This window comes from Linepithema humile, chromosome 1, assembly GCF_040581485.1.
Source record: "Linepithema humile isolate Giens D197 chromosome 1, Lhum_UNIL_v1.0, whole genome shotgun sequence".
In the NCBI taxonomy this organism is placed as follows: domain Eukaryota; kingdom Metazoa; phylum Arthropoda; class Insecta; order Hymenoptera; family Formicidae; genus Linepithema; species Linepithema humile.
The window spans coordinates 19620658-19639704 of NC_090128.1; the positions used below are offsets into that span (position 1 = coordinate 19620658).

General features: G+C 36.6%; 1 protein-coding gene and 1 long non-coding RNA gene across 10 annotated transcripts in view; one reads left to right on the top strand and one right to left on the bottom strand.

The window, feature by feature from the left end:
- Window positions 1-19047, bottom strand: part of LOC105668633 (uncharacterized) — an 83424-nt gene that overhangs the window by 22790 nt on the left and 41587 nt on the right. For 6 of the 9 annotated variants that reach the window (XM_067347193.1, XM_067347197.1, XM_067347194.1 and 3 more), the window contains 3 exons: window positions 16683-17094; window positions 12702-12845; window positions 1430-3652 (listed from right to left, as the gene is read on the bottom strand). In XM_067347193.1, the coding sequence (XP_067203294.1) occupies window positions 1668-3652; window positions 12702-12845; window positions 16683-17094 (2541 nt within the window). In that variant the 3' untranslated portion in view covers window positions 1430-1667. Of the gene's footprint in view, window positions 1-1429; window positions 3653-12701; window positions 12846-16682; window positions 17095-17176; window positions 18557-19047 lie in introns of those variants that run through there. The other 3 variants (XM_067347196.1, XM_067347198.1, XM_067347199.1) reach the window with 3 other exon arrangements.
- On the top strand, window positions 3645-7195 carry LOC136997045 (uncharacterized). Its single transcript, XR_010887857.1, has 2 exons — window positions 3645-6538; window positions 6641-7195. It is a non-coding gene; the product is annotated as an uncharacterized lncRNA (long non-coding RNA).

Genomic DNA, 19047 nt, shown 5'->3' on the forward strand with positions numbered 1-19047 from the left:
TTGGATGGATGGCCGTAATCGTCGTGAGTCTGCCATTCATATTACACGTTTTTCGAAAAACGCGAGGCACACCGATCTTTCGGGATAACCGTAGCTCGAAAATATCAGTCAGCTGTATTTGCAGAAACTTTTCACTTTGATCATCGTATATTGCGATCGCCAAATTCGATGAGGAAAAAAGGAATCGAGAGGCAATTAAATTTTTCAGTGCATTGTTTCGAAATCACGGGCGAAAAAATAATACTCTTAGAGTGGGAACGAATGGAAAAAAAAGTTGCAAAGCTGTGTGTCGTTAATACGCAATGAGTGCGAGCAGAATTATTTTTAGTTTAGTAACGCACGTGTCGCGCGCACCAAGCAGTTGAATTAATATCCAGTTACGCAGCATTTGTTCTTTCACTACGAAGTTAATTCCCGTACACGCCATTTAATTAACAAAGTTACACCCTTTGTACAAGAATTTTTTTCTCCGCCCTAAACCATTAACTGTAAAAACACTGTCAAAAGAATTTTCGCAAAAAATTACAGTCGATATTGAGCAATTTCATTAAAACAGCAATATTTCATTTAATTTATTCATTTAATAAATTTAAAAAAAAAAACGTTAATTTTTCCCTCGCCGATGGTGTCGAATAATATTTTACACTCGGTGCACAAGTTTGATTATTGCCCGTGCCGGGGAACATTTCGACTCGTTCGACTGCACGTGAGAGGCACCTCTAACCGCTATAAATCCCCAGGAGCAATATAATAGTTGTGTGATCATGATAACTTCGGTCGCAACTGTGCGCGCCCCGTGCATGACGTTATTCACAAAGTGGTATCGGAGATCGGCAACGAGCAAAGTCCGAGGAACCGGCGGTGTATATGCATCCTCCGCCTGTACGAGCTGATTCCACCTGATATGATCGACGATAATTTAACTTCGCATCCGCAGAGAGACGGCCGCGCGCAGCTCTGTCGCGGGACTAAATGTCGCGCCGCGAGACATACCGTATTTATACGTACGAATTCGCGTCAAGTTACGACCCGAGTAGAAATCTGTCATGGAATACCAGATGTCTGAATAGTATCTATTCAGAAAGTGTCGTGGCATTCCCTAATAAGTAATGTTAGCCGGGCTCTAAGGAGGACTCTAAGCAGTTTTCCTTTGTTCGAGATAGGGTTTTCCCTAAATGTATCAAGACTGGAAGTCTAGTCAGTGGTTGGTCGGAAAATGATCCGAAATGCCTTGACTAAAAATACTGATGGGAAACTGACAGGGCACTAGGCCCCTTTCAGTGTTTTCAGTCAAGGCATTTCGGGCCATTTTCCGACCAACCACTGACTAGATTTCCAGTCTTGATACACTTAGGGAAAACCCTATCTCGAACTAAATGACGCTAAGTGAATAAAATTATGCATATTGCGTAGCTAATTCATACATTCATTACATTTTACACAATTACATATATTTTGTACGTATTATATTTTATACAATTATATTTTATGCATATTTTATAACATTAATTATATTTTATAGAACATTGATTATATATATATTTTTTTAATTTTCACAATTATTTTATACAATTTTTTATAAATGAAGAAGTGGCATAACGTATGATTTTTTTTCCCCCGTTACGCTGCTAACAAGGACATCCAAACGTACCATTTTTGATTTAATTTTATGTAATCCACACGTTATTTTTTTTGGATCTTTCTTCATTATCTACAATTTCCCATTGTTTTAATTTTTTAGAAGAAAAAGGATAAGCATACATGGAACTTTTGATCTTCATCAATCTTCCCACAATTATAATATCATTTATTTCTTTCATTGATGGAATGTACATATCTGTAATTTTAACTACTTTATCATTATGAAGCAATATTGTATTGTTAGGTTCTTTAGTAGAGAGGACAACATTTTTCCATTTTAACTTTTTTACTAAAACATCCCCAGATGACAAGATTCGTCCAAATTTTTCGATAGTAATAGTTGGTGGTGGATTTTTTTTAACCGAATCAATCGACCACAATTCACTGTACCTATGACACAGTTGTGCTAATGGATGTTTACCACTGCGAATTTTTTGTTTGATTTTTTTAATAGCATTTTCAAACGGAAATGCAGTGATCTCACTTAATGAGCAACTTAAATTTTTTGCATCGTCAGCCAAGTGAATGAGATTGTGCATATTCAAAATTTGTGAAGCTGATCCATAAAAATTACGAGCAGTTAATACAAAAATTCGCAAGTATGTTTTAGCTTTCGCATTATATTTTAAAGCCAATTCTTTACTGCAAAGAATTCTGCACGCAGCATGAAATAAAAGAAAATGCCGGTATAATAATTTAGGCAGAATACCTTTTAAAATAACAGGGCCACTATATAATAGAAAAAATCGAAATTCTGTTGCCTTCCATTTCAAAATATCCACTAGCGATCTTGTAGTTCGTTGAAATTCCACTGGTATTTGAGATTGAAGGGCAAGCAATCGCCGAGAAATTTCGAGTCTACCTTGCACGCCTAATTTTACGTTGGAATTACTTTGAATCCAATAATCTAATAATAATTTTTTCATTACACCCAAGCAACAAAGATGCATGAAATCTAGCACAAAATGAAAAATCATATCAATTGTTGGTATAGTAATTAAAGGTGTTTTACAAATGTGATGTTCCGGATTTTCTTCAAGTCGAAATGATAAATCTGTTCTTTCTGCACAGTCAATTTCCGGATAAATCATTGTCTTATTTGAACATTTCGTTTCATGAAGAGCAACTCGTTTTCCACGAACAACGCATCGTTTGCAAGCATAATATCCTCCATGTCCTTTTATGCCCTTAATAAACGAACGAGCTGGCCTGTCACAGACAAAACACATGACGTTGATTGTAAAAATTTGATTTTCTAAAACTATGTTATTCGTTTGTAATTCATTAATCTCTTCGATAAATTTTTGTAAATATAACTTCAAATCATTTGGTTTCTTATCACCTGCATAGATTGCTACAGGGAATGGCTCATATAAATCTGGCTCAAATTGAACTTTGCACATGATTGGCCATAACTGAAGAGCGCTTGATTTATATGGCGATGTTCCATCGATACCAAATATAAGATTTAACGTATTATTTGCATGAAGTTTTACATTAATACATTTACGAAGTCCTTCGGCTATACTAAAATAAACAAATTCTGCTGTAGTTTGGCCACGACTTAATGGGAATTGTTCTATGTTAAATCGGACAGAGTTTGTTCTCAGAAAAGTTTTAGCTGATATAGGCAGAGTAGGAAGCAAACGATTTCTTAATATTTTTAATAAAGCATCCAAAACGATATGCGGGATGTTATTTTGAATGGCCCATGCTCGTAATTCCATTATTTCCTTTACTTCTACGTCATCTTCGATTTCATCGTCACTTGTAGTTTCGTCGTTTATTTCGTCTTCTTTTTCCGATTCTAAATAAAATTCTTGTTCATCATGAACTTCTATTTCGACATTATTTTTTTCAATCATTTCGTCTTCTTCACGTTGTTGCTCTATTTCCATTTCGTCTTCATTACTTATGTCTGCGTCATCTTGTTGTTCTATTTCCATTTCTATTCTGTTTTCTTCTTCATCTTCTACTTCTTCTTGACAATCCGTATTTTGAATATTATCCTCTGTGAAAGATTAAAATAATTAAAAAAAAGTATTAAAATGCTCTTTATTGACATTTATGGAGAGATTTAACATTTTTTCCACAATAAAAGATCGTATTTTTTTAATAATTTTTAATCACAGTTTTATCGAGATCCCTTTATATATATAACACTATAAATAATAAATATATTAACATCATTACTTACTTTCTTGAATTTTATATAAAGCACGTTTGCGTCTCATTCGCATTTTTGCCGTATACTTTATTCTATCCATTTTTATGATAGACTATGAAACAAAAAAGTAAAAAGTAATAAGTAGTAGATAGTACGTAGAAGTAAAAAAAAATAAATAACACGAACACAATTATAATATAATTAAATCTTGATGTTAATTTACTATTTTCTAGATTTGCAATGCAAAAGTTTCAGTCCTTTATAAACGACAAAAAATAATAATTTCAGATTACGTTCACGGATGTTAAATACAGTTTCACGCTGCACTTGAAGTTGATCGTATCTCTTAATACACTCTGAATATGTATAAATATTTAGCGCCTTTAACATCCGTGAATGTAACCTAAAATTATTATTTTTTTTTATAAAGTGAATCAGTGAAAATGTTACTATAATGGAAACAATAAAATAGGATTTCACTAAGATTCACTGAGTATTTCACCAATATTCAGTAGAAACACTTATTTTTTGTTTTTTATCGTAAAACTTACTGTGATTATGGTCAATGAAAATAAAATTTCGCTATAAAATCAGTACTTTATCTATTGGTAATGCTGATTTTGTATTTACTGCGATACCATATTGTATAAACGCCTCTATGTAGAGGGACAAATTAGGCAGAATGGTTATTGACTTTGATAGATGTTTTTAGAAAAGTTTAAATAAAGAGGATTGAAGATCACAGATTGAAGACGGCGCAATCGTTCGTTAGCTTTCGAAGTAAGTAGTGTACTGAGAACTAAATATTCCGGGTGCTGATCGAAGCGAGCGTGTTTTACCGAAGTGTGTCTAATACAAGGCGTGTGTCTAATACGAGGTAAGTAGTTTTAATATCAAACGATTATTTTTTTTCCTCTTGTACTACATAACATCCAGCAATTATTATAGTCATAATCGATTACCAATTTTACAACAGAAGACGATTAATAATCGATTGCAATTATTTTCTATTTTTTTTTGTATGCTGGTAATTGACTATGATAACGAAAGCATGTTAACCTTAAAATCAATTGACATATAAAATACATGTTTTATCTCATGTGTAAAAGTTTTCGTGAAGGTAAAAGAAATTTTGACTGAAAATAATGGCAACTCGAAAACATCACAGCCAACATCATCCATACGCTACACCCTCTAAACGTTCTAAAGTAAGTTGTGAAATTCTAATATAAATAATATTTAATATTCATTTCATTAAGTTTTGACTTAAATGTGTTATTAAAGCTGATGGATACTGAACGCCATTATCAAATTATCGAGTTCCACGAAGAAAATTGTCTCCAAAAAATTGTGGATGTTGTACCAACTAGTTGGATTACATACGACATAAAATCATGTAGGCTCGTTTCACCATTTCCGGAGAACTTGAAAATGAAAAAAGATCGTGATTTCTTACACCATCTTGTGCGAACAAAATCCAATCCTCTGCAGAGTTGGAGAAAATGGCCAATTATTATACGAGGCGATTCAAGTAAAAAACATTACACATTAACTAACAAAAAATTTTATAATTTATTTTTTTCAACATTTTAACAATAAAAAATTATTGATAATTATAATAATTAAAAAAAATAATACGCGTACAACAATTTAGGTAATAAGTGTTGCAAAATTATATTTTCAACATATGTTGCATAATAGGAAACATAATTAAAAAAAAAATTAATAAAAAGTAAAAATAACTAAAATAATAAGTAAAATAATTTGCTATTATATTTTCAGATAACTACACTGATGCATTAGATAAAATTAAAAAATTAAAAACTAAAAAATACGCTTATACAACAGATTGCGAGAAACATGCTGAAGAAAAAGCATTAAAAACATTTAATGCAATAAAGAAAAAAAATTTTAAAGACAACGAAAAATTGGGAAAAAAACTATTGTCCCAAGTTCCCCAGCTGGACGATGAAGAGGACGATTTAGAGTTGAATGAAACTAACAGTTAGTTATAAGAAAAAAAATATTCGTCCACAAATTTTATGTTCTATAAATGTCCATTATTTTTGCAGGTTTAAAAGATTCAAGTAAAGATAGCAGCGAAAGCGATTCCGAAAATTTCCAAAGAACTACTACTTTTCCTGAGGCAGTAATAGAAAACAAAAAATCATCTACAAAATCAAAAGAAGATAATCTGTCATCATTATCAAAAAATGATATTTCTGACAATGAATTGTATATTGCTGAATCACCGAGTTGTAATTATAATGCAATTATTCTATTATTTTGCTACAATATTAATTTTTTTTATATTAATTTTAGTTATACTATTTTTATTTATAGTCCATCAATCAAAAACCCAAAAACCCACTGATAACTTATCTGCTCCAGATACTTCAAAAAAAATTTTGAATGGTACGTATAAAATGAAATATACTTGTAATTACTCTCTTGTAATCACTTTATTTAAATAATATTTATTTTTAAGGCATTAACGATATAATATCAATGCAAAGAAAATTAACTCTGTAAATCACATCGATGGCAAATGAAATAAGAGACGTAAAAGAGATATTACGCGTTAGAAATATCAATCAAGATGATGATTGTATAATAACCTTTACTGATTTCATGGAGAAATACGAGTTAAACATGCCTTTTAATGCTTTAGAAGACTTTCAAGAATTTGATAATCGTCTCAAAATTGAAAAAAATTTTCAGTTGGAATTCGTGAGCATTAATATCATAAAAATTAAAGAAACTATTAGATAACTATTTTTTATTAACACAAATTTAGTCTTTGAGTGAAAATGTATTTTATTCATATTTCAGAAGCGATCCATCTATGTAACAATAGATAGGGATAATAGTGTGTCAAAAATGTTGACAAGTATTTTGAGAAAACTTGTCAAAAGAGTAGTTATGTGCCAGTATACGTGCCTTAAGCAACAGGGCACTAAACTAATATTTAAAGATACAGTGACTTGCCGTTGTATCATCGGTAATATAATTAATTTGTTCCGATTCTGACAAAAAATCTTTCTAAATTATTAATTGTAGACGACTGTGCTTAATAATTATTGTTATTAAATGCAATGTATTATTTCAGATATTGTATTTAAAACATATAACAAGGATCAAGAAAATCCAGTAGTGACAGAAAAATCTTTCTTTACTTGTCTAGGTAACGTAATCTCTAATGCGAAGGATTGGGAAGGCCAACGTACTGCAAGAAAGCAGAGTAAAGAATAAAAGAAAATGTTATTTTTATTTATTGTGTTAAAAATTAATTTTGAATTTATAAGTTTAATTTTAAGAATAAAAGATTTTATAAGTGTTACATTTAAGAAAACTTAAAAAATGAAATAAAACTCTAAATAAAATAAATATTTTAATATTTAAAAAAGTTGAAGTTGTTTTGTATTTACTGTACCAAAATTTAAAGAAATGTTTCTATATATTCAAAAACCGATTTAAAAAAAACTGCCCAGAGCCAGTCCAGAACTGACCAGAACTGATTAGTAAAACTGCCCAGTTTTCGAAGAGGCCAGTCGTAACTTTTATGGCTGGAACCACGCCTGCTTTCCTTATCAGTGCCTGTCCAGACATCAGGAAAAACTATCAAAAATCCTACCAGTTCCTAATCATGATTTCTACTCGGGGAGCGTTTTATGCAGATTTATGCGTTCGCGATAGCGCGATAATTTACGAGACATTGTAAGGGGGGCCTGCAGCGGCGCGTGGGCGAAATCATAATACGATCGGGGCAACATGAATCTTTGAGCACGGAAGATGCTCGCAGATTCGCTTCCTCCACCGAGCAGGTACGTGCCGGAACTTCTTGAAACTTTCGCTTTTGCCGCAGCGGAACGACGTCAAACGGTTCCACTTACTGCGACGAGTGGGGAGAGAGAGAGAGAGAGAGAGAGAGAGAGAGAGAGAGAGAGAGAGAGAGAGAGAGAGAGAGAGAGAGAGAGAGAGAGAGAGAGAGAGAGAGAGAGAGAGAGAGAGAGAGAGAGAGAGAGAGAGAGAGAGAGAGAGAGAGAGAGAGAGAGAGAGAGAGAGAGAGAGAGAGAGAGAGAGAGAGAGAGAGAGAGAGAGAGAGAGAGAGAGAGAGAGAGAGAGAGAGAGAGAGAGAGAGAGAGAGAGAGAGAGAGAGAGAGAGAGAGAGAGAGAGAGAGAGAGAGAGAGAGAGAGAGAGAGAGAGAGAGAGAGAGAGAGAGAGAGAGAGAGAGAGAGAGAGAGAGAGAGAGAGAGAGAGAGAGAGAGAGAGAGAGAGAGAGAGAGAGAGAGAGAGAGAGAGAGAGAGAGAGAGAGAGAGAGAGAGAGAGAGAGAGAGAGAGAGAGAGAGAGAGAGAGAGAGAGAGAGAGAGAGAGAGAGAGAGAGAGAGAGAGAGAGAGAGAGAGAGAGAGAGAGAGAGAGAGAGAGAGAGAGAGAGAGAGAGAGAGAGAGAGAGAGAGAGAGAGAGAGAGAGAGAGAGAGAGAGAGAGAGAGAGAGAGAGAGAGAGAGAGAGAGAGAGAGAGAGAGAGAGAGAGAGAGAGAGAGAGAGAGAGAGAGAGAGAGAGAGAGAGAGAGAGAGAGAGAGAGAGAGAGAGAGAGAGAGAGAGAGAGAGAGAGAGAGAGAGAGAGAGAGAGAGAGAGAGAGAGAGAGAGAGAGAGAGAGAGAGAGAGAGAGAGAGAGAGAGAGAGAGAGAGAGAGAGAGAGAGAGAGAGAGAGAGAGAGAGAGAGAGAGAGAGAGAGAGAGAGAGAGAGAGAGAGAGAGAGAGAGAGAGAGAGAGAGAGAGAGAGTCTCGCAGAGTCACCGAAACTCATTCATGAGAAATAAGACGGCCGGCGACCTTCCCCAAGTAAGTAAGTCAAACAGCGGCGGTTGTACGGCTGATTGTTTCATCAGCAAACAGTCTGTAAGTATGCCTCAATCGATAGCAGTCAACTGGCATATCGTATGCTTGTACAAATATTTAGAGACATAAATTCATTCCTTTAATTGGCAAAAATATCTTAATGATTGTAATAAAGTAATTAATAAAATACCTCTCTATTTGACTCGAATATTTTCACCTTACTGCAAAATTTGTTTTCTTAATTATTTATTTTAATTAACAATTTTTATTATGATAAAAAAGACAATAAAAACCAAAAGCGCGATGGTCGGAAAATATGAAAATTATTAATGTACAAAAATATTACGCTTCTGCTTCTCGTTCTTTATCGTTATTTGTCTTTGAAGAACCGCACTTTGCAGTATTAACTGAGATGAAATTAGACTTTAAACACGGACTTTATATATCTACATGTGTTTTTGTACGGTCTAATCCAGCTTTGTCAAATTATTCTGACATAATTACCAAGTCACTATCAAAATAATGCGAGCTGAGAGTTATTGCGGCTGTCATGTAGACTTACTCTATGAAGCTGGAGAGGAAATTACAGTCTAATTAAACACCGCGAATCGCCTTTTGCCGCCGCATTTAACACTCAGAGTCAACGTGATCGATATACGCATGTGCATTTAAACATACTAATTATCGCCGACCCTGTGTTTAGAAAGACATTCAGACTTCTAAAACTAAGTTCTTCCTGCGGTCGAATGAAAACGTAGTGTGCGGACGTATCGCTCACCGAAACAGAACCGCATTCACGGTTCAGCTGGAGCGCCGATGGCGCAGATTGGCTTCGTTTTCATTTAACTCGCCACGTACGCCGCGGACGATGTATTTGTAATTACCCGTTTAGAAACTTTAAGCCGTTATTTCGTCAGATATCGGTATCCTATATGTGCTATTGCGAGGCGAAGAAGAAGCGGCGAGTGAAGAGAGGATTATACATAACAGCCGCGGCGAATTATGAATGCACTTTACGTAACCGCGGAATTTCAGGCAGATTCTTATCTGAGGCCGGAAAAGTCTCAACGAGCTAATTAAAGCGTTATTAGAGCTGTCGAAGAATTAATCACAGGGGAAAACAAATTACTTTCCTGCAAGTTATTCGTTCGTATTGAAATTTCGACGCTTATTGGCTAAAAAAGTTCTTCCTATTGATTCGCTTAGCTTAGCGGATTACGACGCGAGTAATTTCGGCCGCTCGCAATTGAATCTCATTTGCGAGAAAGATCGATTGGTTAAACAATTGAACGGTCGGTCGTGATAACCGCATAACGATAACTACCTGCTATGAAAATGAATGTAGCGATAGATTCTCAAAAGACGCCGTTTTTTGGACAATATTACGCCGTTTTACGACTATTCCGTGAAATAAAATCGTGCCAAATAAGAGAGTTTATTGGCAAGGAAATTTTATGCTGTCCATACGATGTCCACTAATTTATAAAATTGATCAAGTGTTTCGAAAATTTTAAGATATTATTTAGAAGCGTATTATCCCAAAAATACTTTTCGCATCTTTCTGATAACACGTTAATAATTTGTTTTTATATGTCTTCTACTTGAGCGATAGTCTCTACTTTAACAGTATAACAAACAATATTGATATCAATGCAGTAGCTCGTACTTTGCGAAAATGGAATTTTTTCTCGAAGAAAAGAAAAAATAAGGACACTCTCAAGTTTGCACGCAATTTATCTGATAGTACACCAAAGTTCGCGAAATTTTTTTCTCTTTTCTTTCCTCAGCAACATATTATTTCTCAAGAACGGCGACTTCGAAGCTATCCGACTAGGTCGAGAACTCATTTTCATAAGAAATGCAGATACGAAAAGATATTGCGTAGGAGGTGTTCTTTCGGTAGGAAGAAGCTCATCGGTGAAAACATCCGAATTAAAATGATGAATACCGTCTTTGACACGATTTTTCCCGCAATGCCTCTCACGCCGGCGCAGCTTTCCGGGCAAAGTTGCGGAAAAGAGCGTAATACGATCGCTCAGTATCGTAGAAACCAATGTGGCGCGTAAGAATGGATAATTTCACGCGTGGTTCACACAATTCGCAATCGACGACGACAGTTCGCGAAACCGTATCGTAACGGTACGCCGAGCACGGGCGGTTCAAACGGAAGTAATTTCCCTCGGAAATATCCCGGGGATGAGAAGGCCGGCGATTATCGAGATTCTCGTCGCTTCTTTTTTTGCCCACAGTCGCGGTCGGCCGTTCGGCCCCCTTTTTTTTTTGCGATCGCGATTTTTGTACGATCCCGGAATATTTCTCTCGCGTGTCGGGCGGTTAAACCCCTTCTTGCGACGGGTCGGAGCATTACCGAGAAGTCAGGGGATTAAGAGTTAAAACTTGGAAAATCTCTTTCGACGTCGACTTAATCCCCGGAATCGAAATTATTATCACTTTTCGGAGACTCGCTGAAAAGCGCGGCGGTTTTTCACACCGAATTTCAACTTGCGGATAACACCTCCCTCCGGGATTCACCTCCGCGACGTAATTACTTCGGCTTTTAGGGTATGCGCGGACTTCGATTTACACCCGACACATCCGCGTGTCCATGTGGATTTTAATAATCACTACAAATGTAACTTTTTTGTCGCAAACTCGCAAAGCGACCCGAAAGCGCTGAACGTTCTAAAAGCTCGTTTTTATCGAATTCTTTTTCGAGGAGCGACGAGTGGTCGTTTTTCGCTGCGAGAATCCACTTCGTAATTCCCCTGATTACATGGAAAATGACTGGTAATAGTCAGCCCCGCTGTGGAGCGCACTAGCAACAGGTACAAGGACTTGTACCATCCGCGTCGGTATAGCGTCAATACGCCGACCCGCTTTCGCCGAATCATCAATAGTAAATACTCGACGGAAGAAAGTATCGAGTCGTCGCATATATGAAATCGGTTTTTGAAAGTTTCCGCTTTATAGGATTCTCGTACCCGAGAAGTAGGTAACAATTATGGTTTAATTGTTCGACGTATCGTGCATATTGCGTGAGTAAATAATTGTGGTGGAACAGGATTACGGATTGTAGAAGCTATTAATGTTATAAGAAGAAAAAAAATTATCTTTCGGCGATGCTAAGTCATACTACTAATTTAGCAGCTCGCGTCGTTGCGCAGATTACAGAATACGAAAGTATGGTCTGCTTTATGATTATTTCTAAATCCTTGCGCCGACAGTGCACCTGCGTCGCAGAGCACGGAAGGCGCCAGGCGATCGCATGCGTTATTATTTAGTCAGCGTTCGCGTCGCGATTGTTTTCTCAAAGCTGTGTTGCATGAACATTTGCAAGTAAAAGTAAGTTAATACGCTGTAAGATTAAATAATACGCTAGATATTAGCACATCACGGGAGCTAACGCGGTATTATCATGTTACATCGCGAACAGTACTAGTTAATAAAATTAATTTGCAGATCCTCTTTTAATTTATTTCTGTCCTTTCTATTTTATTTGTCAATATTCATTAGCCATTATTATTTTTTATTTTTTTTAGCAGATATTATATGAAGCATTATTTATTCGTTCGACGACACATGACACGTGAAGTGGAATGCATGGATTGTCGGGGGAAAAAAAATAAAAAATAATATCATATAATAACACCAATGTCGGTGATTAATATCACGCGCGTTTCGATAAAATGCAGTATTTAATTTAAATGTTGAAAGTACAATTATACATTGGAAAATAGTTAAATTACACTTTTTTATATTAATTGAATTAATCAACAAAGAAATATTACGCACGTTTCGATGATTGCAAAATAAAATCTTCCTCAAATAATGAATTCAATATATTATACTAAATCATTTGAATTATAAATATAAATTTTGATAAATTCTCTTTGGCAACATATTACAATTTTTCAAAATGTAATAATAAAAAAAAATGTGCTCCATCTTAATATTTACGGATAAATAAAGCGACGATAGAAGAAACATTGCAATTCAATTTTCTAACTTTGCTACAATTTAAGATTGATAATAGAACTGCCGCTCACCGTCAATGTCGATCTCCTGCAGCATCGTTCTTAACTCCTCCGCTCTCGCAAATTGTCCCAAGGAACGCATAACCCTGCCGAGTTCTTCTTTCGTAATAGTTCCGTCGCCGTCCTTATCAAATAGCCTGAAGGCCTCCCTGAATTCTGTCACGAAAAAATAGCGTGAGTAATTCCAATATATATTTTGCTTTCTTCTCTGGAAAAATTGCTCAAATTGCTTGAAATTTTCAGAGAGAATTGCACAACTATGTAGCAATGTGTAAAAAATTCCAGAATTATCGTTCTGTCCATCTATTTATAATATGAATTTTTTTAGTATTCTTTTATAATTGCATATTTGCACATTTTAATCTATCACATTAAATTTCTATTAGCCCCAAGCGTGTACCTTTCCGAAATTACCTTTTCTCCATTCTGAATCAGTTACTAATCATTGATTAACTGATTAAAGATGATAGTTCTTCGTAGAATTCCCAGAGCGAATTTAACGAGCTACGGTTGCAAGCCGTACGAGTTCGATTCAATGGTGCTCGACTCGATCGTTTAATAGCCCCGTTTCCCGCGCCGTTGGTTCTCGATGTTCCGGTAGTACATTGTACGCCTAAGTATCCACGCACGATTGCTCATCCGCGAACAGAAGCTACGAGTCCCAGCGTAATCGGCAATCATCGCGTCTTACATCCGTTTTATTTATGATCGTTACTCGCGTCTCGTTTTAGGAGCGTATTTGAGATACCCCGAGTGAAGTTTTGTATTTTTAAACGCGGCTACTTCAGTAATCGTGTATCAAGCAGAAATCTAAGATTAGATCTGGAAAAAATGGAACGAGTTTTCCTCTTCATTTATGGATTTTTACTTTCGTCAAGGAAACAGTGGAATTCTTCATCTTTATTTTTTTCCTTCTATTTTTTCACGCGAAAACTTCCCGAAAATTTCTGTAGCCAATGGTATTTCACATCAAGTCTGAACCCTCCCGATAAACCTTATTGACCATACAAAGCGGAACGATTACTGTGATTCTTTCTCAAGAATTGACTATTAAACCGCGTCAAGAGAGAACTTAAAAGTGCGTTCTTAGAAAAGTTCCATTTGAGTTTCTCAATTGAGTCGCGACTGTAAACATGATTTAAAGATCATCAAACGGAATCTCAAGATTCAATTATTGAACCGTATCACATTTCTACACGAGTTTTTCAAACACGACTATACAACATTTTTTTTTTAAATTGCACTATCACAGTCGACTTTCTCACTGTATTCGGATTTAACTTCAATGTCAAAGATTACAATAATTAATTTTTTTAGTAGCATGAAAGCGCGGAAAGTCACTATTGATGAACCAATATTATTTATAAATAAGTCTTTTCTAATTATCAAATACGGCTATTTTATATTTTAAATAAATATACACAAATCACGATAAGAATATATATACTAGACATCAACATCTGCGGAACATAAAGCGTACAAGTTCCGTTTTTGCCGCGTGTTGCTACGTCAACTTTTCGCCGAGTTATAGCGTTTAGAAAATTCGGCGTGAGCGCACCGTTTATCTATAAATAAACGCGGTGTATTGTTACGTAACTATTAATAGCTATTACGGTACAGTGATTACGGTACTACGACCAGCTGATCAGCTGACCGCCAGTAAATTGAGCGAGACCCACGTGTTTCACATACAAAGTACACGGTCGGCCGGTTTCGTCAGAGATCACTCGGTATGTAAACGTCATGGGGTCGATATAACCATCAATATCTTTCCACCGTGCTTCCCACAGAAGAATCACAGAGAGTTAAAACGAGTCTTATTTGATATTCAAGCACTTCTGGCCTAGAATCATTTATTTCGGATAATTGATTTGCGAGGTATTAAAATTAATCACGAAAATACCGTTGCAATAAACATTTTTCAAATATGCATTTCCTAATGTAATGAGAATTTGTTGAATAACATATAATGCAGTCGACATTAAAAGGATTAAATAAAAAATATTTATATTTATTCTTGTAAAAGATATTTTATATAATTGTGACAAAGGTGCCTCAGAGAAAAGAAATGGAATACTTTTATTCCAACTAGGAATTGAAGAAATCAGCAGAGAAAACTTTAATTTTACATTTTTGTACAATTTATTTTAAAATAATACTCGACGATAGTGTATATATTCTTTCTTTTTTTAAAATCTTTTTATTTACCGTCAAAGTCGACAAAGTGTGTGAGAACTACTTTACTACGTAACTGCTTTAAAAGGCGTTCTTTTACGAGGACGATAAAGACGTAACGATTTGGCGGAAGAAATTACGTTCGCGTCGATGTACGTGTCGCTAACTGTACGAAGACACGTAATTTTTTTAGACATTTTCTACGAACAAGATCTCGTAAGGTCAGTGGAAGAAAAAAAACAAGATTCTTTGTAATACGTTTGAGAATGAGCTAGTCTGTGGAAATTTTATTCTTGCAAATTGTACTTTCAAAGAAATTTCATGAAATTGAGTGGTAATCAATCGCGCGATGCATAAAGTTGCGCCATTTAAAATGAAGTTTAATAAACAGCTTGTTTGTAGTTAGACGAGTTCAGTAACTGCTGAAATGTATTTAAGACAACTGATAAGCGCTTGTTTCAAGCTGTATTAAAGATACTGACAAACTCTCTCATCAACATTGTTATTACTTTAAAAGAAACTTCCGTCCAGATATTATAGCAATATTACAATAGAAAAATTATTGGGAGATTGCTTCATTAATATCAATGTATATTACTTTGGAATTAACATTATATTTCATTATTACGAGATTGGTTCTTCGAAACCTTAATTTGTACTTTTTTCGTCTTATTATGGCATTAAGTACTGATAATAATAGAGATACACACCGTGGAATTAAATTTAGCATAAGATTTTTGCACGCTATGAGATCTGAAAAAGAAGAAAAAATCGTCCGTCTATTCATTATTCTCGCGTTGGATTCTCTTAGAAAGGAATTGGGAGCGACAATTCTTTGATTAAAGGTCTTCTTTAATTGATTACGAGGTTTGTAACATTCATGAATGATTCAACGAGAATAATTATAATGCAAAGAAAAAAAAGTAAAATACTACAAAATATGAAATAATACTACAAGCATTTTGTAGTGTCATTTGTTTGACGTCGATAAGAAATCGCTACGCTATCCACGTGTCAGTAGAATAATGTTCAATGGCGATATTCGCAAAAGCGAAAGAAAAAACAAATTGCACACGTGACGGACGACACGGGAAACGCATTCGACGTCCGTTGACGATGTACGCCATACGAAATAATTTATCTCGCGTATACACAGATCTAATCGATCAATTGGGCCGATTCTCGATTCTCATATGTGTACGCCCCGTTAAGAGCGATAACGACGAAAAAATAATGGCTGCGAAACTGAATGAAATCACAACGTCGGCGCGAAGCTATCCGACATGCGAGCGTAGTTTTATCGGGATTAACGAAGTGATGACATCAAACAGGGCGAGATACCGTTTTCCGGGCGCGTCAAATTTAATTCGCCGATGTATCTCCATCATCCAGCATTTGGTGTCATAATAATACCAAAAAAGTACACATTGAGATCGCGAAGGACTGATCACGTAATAATGATTAATAGGAGCGAAAATTGTTTCCGCCTGCACGCTATTTAGACATAAAATTATTATTTTGATGTATCTACTGCCTGTTGTTGTAAATTATTTTTTTCTCATGTAAACTTTATGTGATTCGAATGTTTTAGAAATCGTTTTTTTCACAAATGTTTGAAGGCTATATTTCTTGAGCAAAAATACCAACATCTTTGTCTTCAATTTTCAATATTTATATTCAATATTAATGGTATCATTTAATACATCTAGCTTTTTTGATACCAGATAGATCTAACACAGAGTTAGATTGCGCGGACAAAGTAATATCTTGCACAAAGAAAAGAAAGAGGTAGTAAAAGGATTGAACTCTTCGACTCACCTTTCATCTGCGACTTCGATATGGCGGGCGTCTTGCTGGACGAAAAGTGGCTCGCTGATGACCGCTTGGGCGAAGCCGGCAGGGACAGGAGGACGTTCCCGGAGAGGGGTGTTCTGCTGGGTTCCTCGTAGGTGGACGAAGAGGACGCGGCGTCCGTCGCTGCTCTCATCGTCTGCGTCAAGGACAATTCCTGTGGTTGTTGCAGCTGCAATCGTCGCCGGTGTTGCAAATTTATCGCGATGTCGGTGGCGGGGCACACTATCGACGAACCCGGCGATCCTGGCAGCGCCGTCGGCGTCATCGACGTCGCCGTGGCCATCGTCATCGGCGTCGGCCTCCGCGGAGAACAATCCAGGCTGCTGCCTTCTTTCTCGTCCGCGTCGTTTCCCACCGCGCCGCTGCTCTGTCTCGTCTGCAAGTAAACGCGCTAAAATGCATCTTGCCGTCGGAAAGTTCGGTTGTTCGACAAGCAGTGTAATTTAATTCGCACGAACAGCTGTCGCAAGCCGCTTCAAGATTCCTCGACGGAGTTTATGGCCCAGATTTAATCAAAGTTGATGGTCCAATGACAAAGGCGCAAATAAGTTCTTATCAATCCTTACTTCGTTGACTTTGGCACAAGTCGCTCCCTTAAATTTTTACTTCCACCGGGTCGTTGCGCATGAAGCAAAGTATTCTGAATGTTTCAATTTTACAGAATGCCCTGATAAAATAAATGTTTGATATAATAAAATGTTAGATATATAATATTCTTTCGTAAAAACGCAATATATGCAATTATTTAAATTAATCTTTCTAAATTTCTCTCTAGCAAACATCCGTGTTTTTGAATAAAATTTCGTGCAATTTTAAACTTTTAAAAGAAAAAAGCTGTATTTAAGAAATTTTTTTTTTTTATTAAATCTTGAATTGTTTATAACACTTCCGCTTCCCGTTCAAACAACTTTTATTTCTTATTAGCTTAGGTTTTTCAATCGTTGAGTGACAGGAGAGTCGCTCAAAGTGACGTTCAATATCTAATCCATTCGTATAGGGACTTCGCTATTAGACGCGAAATGTGAACTTCTGTATGATTCGTAAAGTAGTAGCGCGCGCGATAGTATCCAAACGCTTTGACGACGCAGTTTCACCGCTTCAATTTGCCAACTCCGAAAGTTCACTCAGATATCAGTATGCAAAAGAGACGCACGCTTGATTCATAGAATACATGCTAATACATGAATAAACTTTACACATTTGAAAGGGTGCGAAGGTGTGGCTCTCGCCATTCACATTTCCGCGCTCAATCTACCGGCTATCGCCGAACTACATTCATCCCGCGATAAGGGCAAAGTTGATCCATAATACGGGGAGAGGTGCACTTTATTATCACGAGACTTCACGAGACTTCACGAGACGTTGACGAGTGATTAACCGCTCCCAAAGAATGTAATAACGCCCGGGCATCCATCATTTAAATGAGAGAGAGCACCACGGACGCGGTGTCATTTGACGGGCGCGATATGACTGGCGAAAGTGCACAGACGTCATTCAGTTTTATCCCCTGCGCGTCGTGTGTGGGATCCGGCAATAACCGTTCTGTTCGAAACTACGGCAAGCCATTGAATTGCCACTCGCTTTCCGGAATTGCGATACTACTTCCGACGCAAGTAAGAAGCACTTCAATCTCGCGCCGAGAGTAACGTGTGTCTGCCGAAAGTTTTCGTCATAACTCAGCCAGCGATGGCTTCTTGTTATTACTGCAGTCGGAATGGATGGATAAAATTTGCACAACGCGTAATAGTATAAGCTGGTATAAATTATACAACTCGGATGTACGCAACTCGAGAGAGAGATAGAGAGATAGAGAGTAAGTATTTCTTCAAAATTTCACGTTTCCGTAATACCGGATGCATCTCTTTATGTACCGCGCTGAGAAAGTGAAAGAGAATTATATGAAAATTTATTTCGGAGCTTACAATTAGAGACAAGCACATGCAAACAAATTGGAGGCAAACAGCGACTTGAGACTGCTTGCCTTCAATTCAGATTCAAACGTTTTCTTATCTTCTCCCAAAACATCTCCGGAAAAGCTGTAACATAGTCAAACGCGTCACTCGTGACGTAATAAATATGTATGCGCGATATCGTCGGGAGACACATTTGCATTCTCGGCAAGTCATTTGTGAGCCAAACCGCATTAGGTCCTTCCGGGGAGAATCGTCGCAATTGGTGGCACCGAGACATCTGTCTGCTCGACTACGAGTCGCGAAGGCGAGTAACTTCTGGCTGCAGTTCTGAATAAAATTCGTGTGTGATAATGCGCGAACACAGCGTCATCCAGTTGATCAAATTCCGCGAAGGTTTCTCGGCGGAGGACATCGCT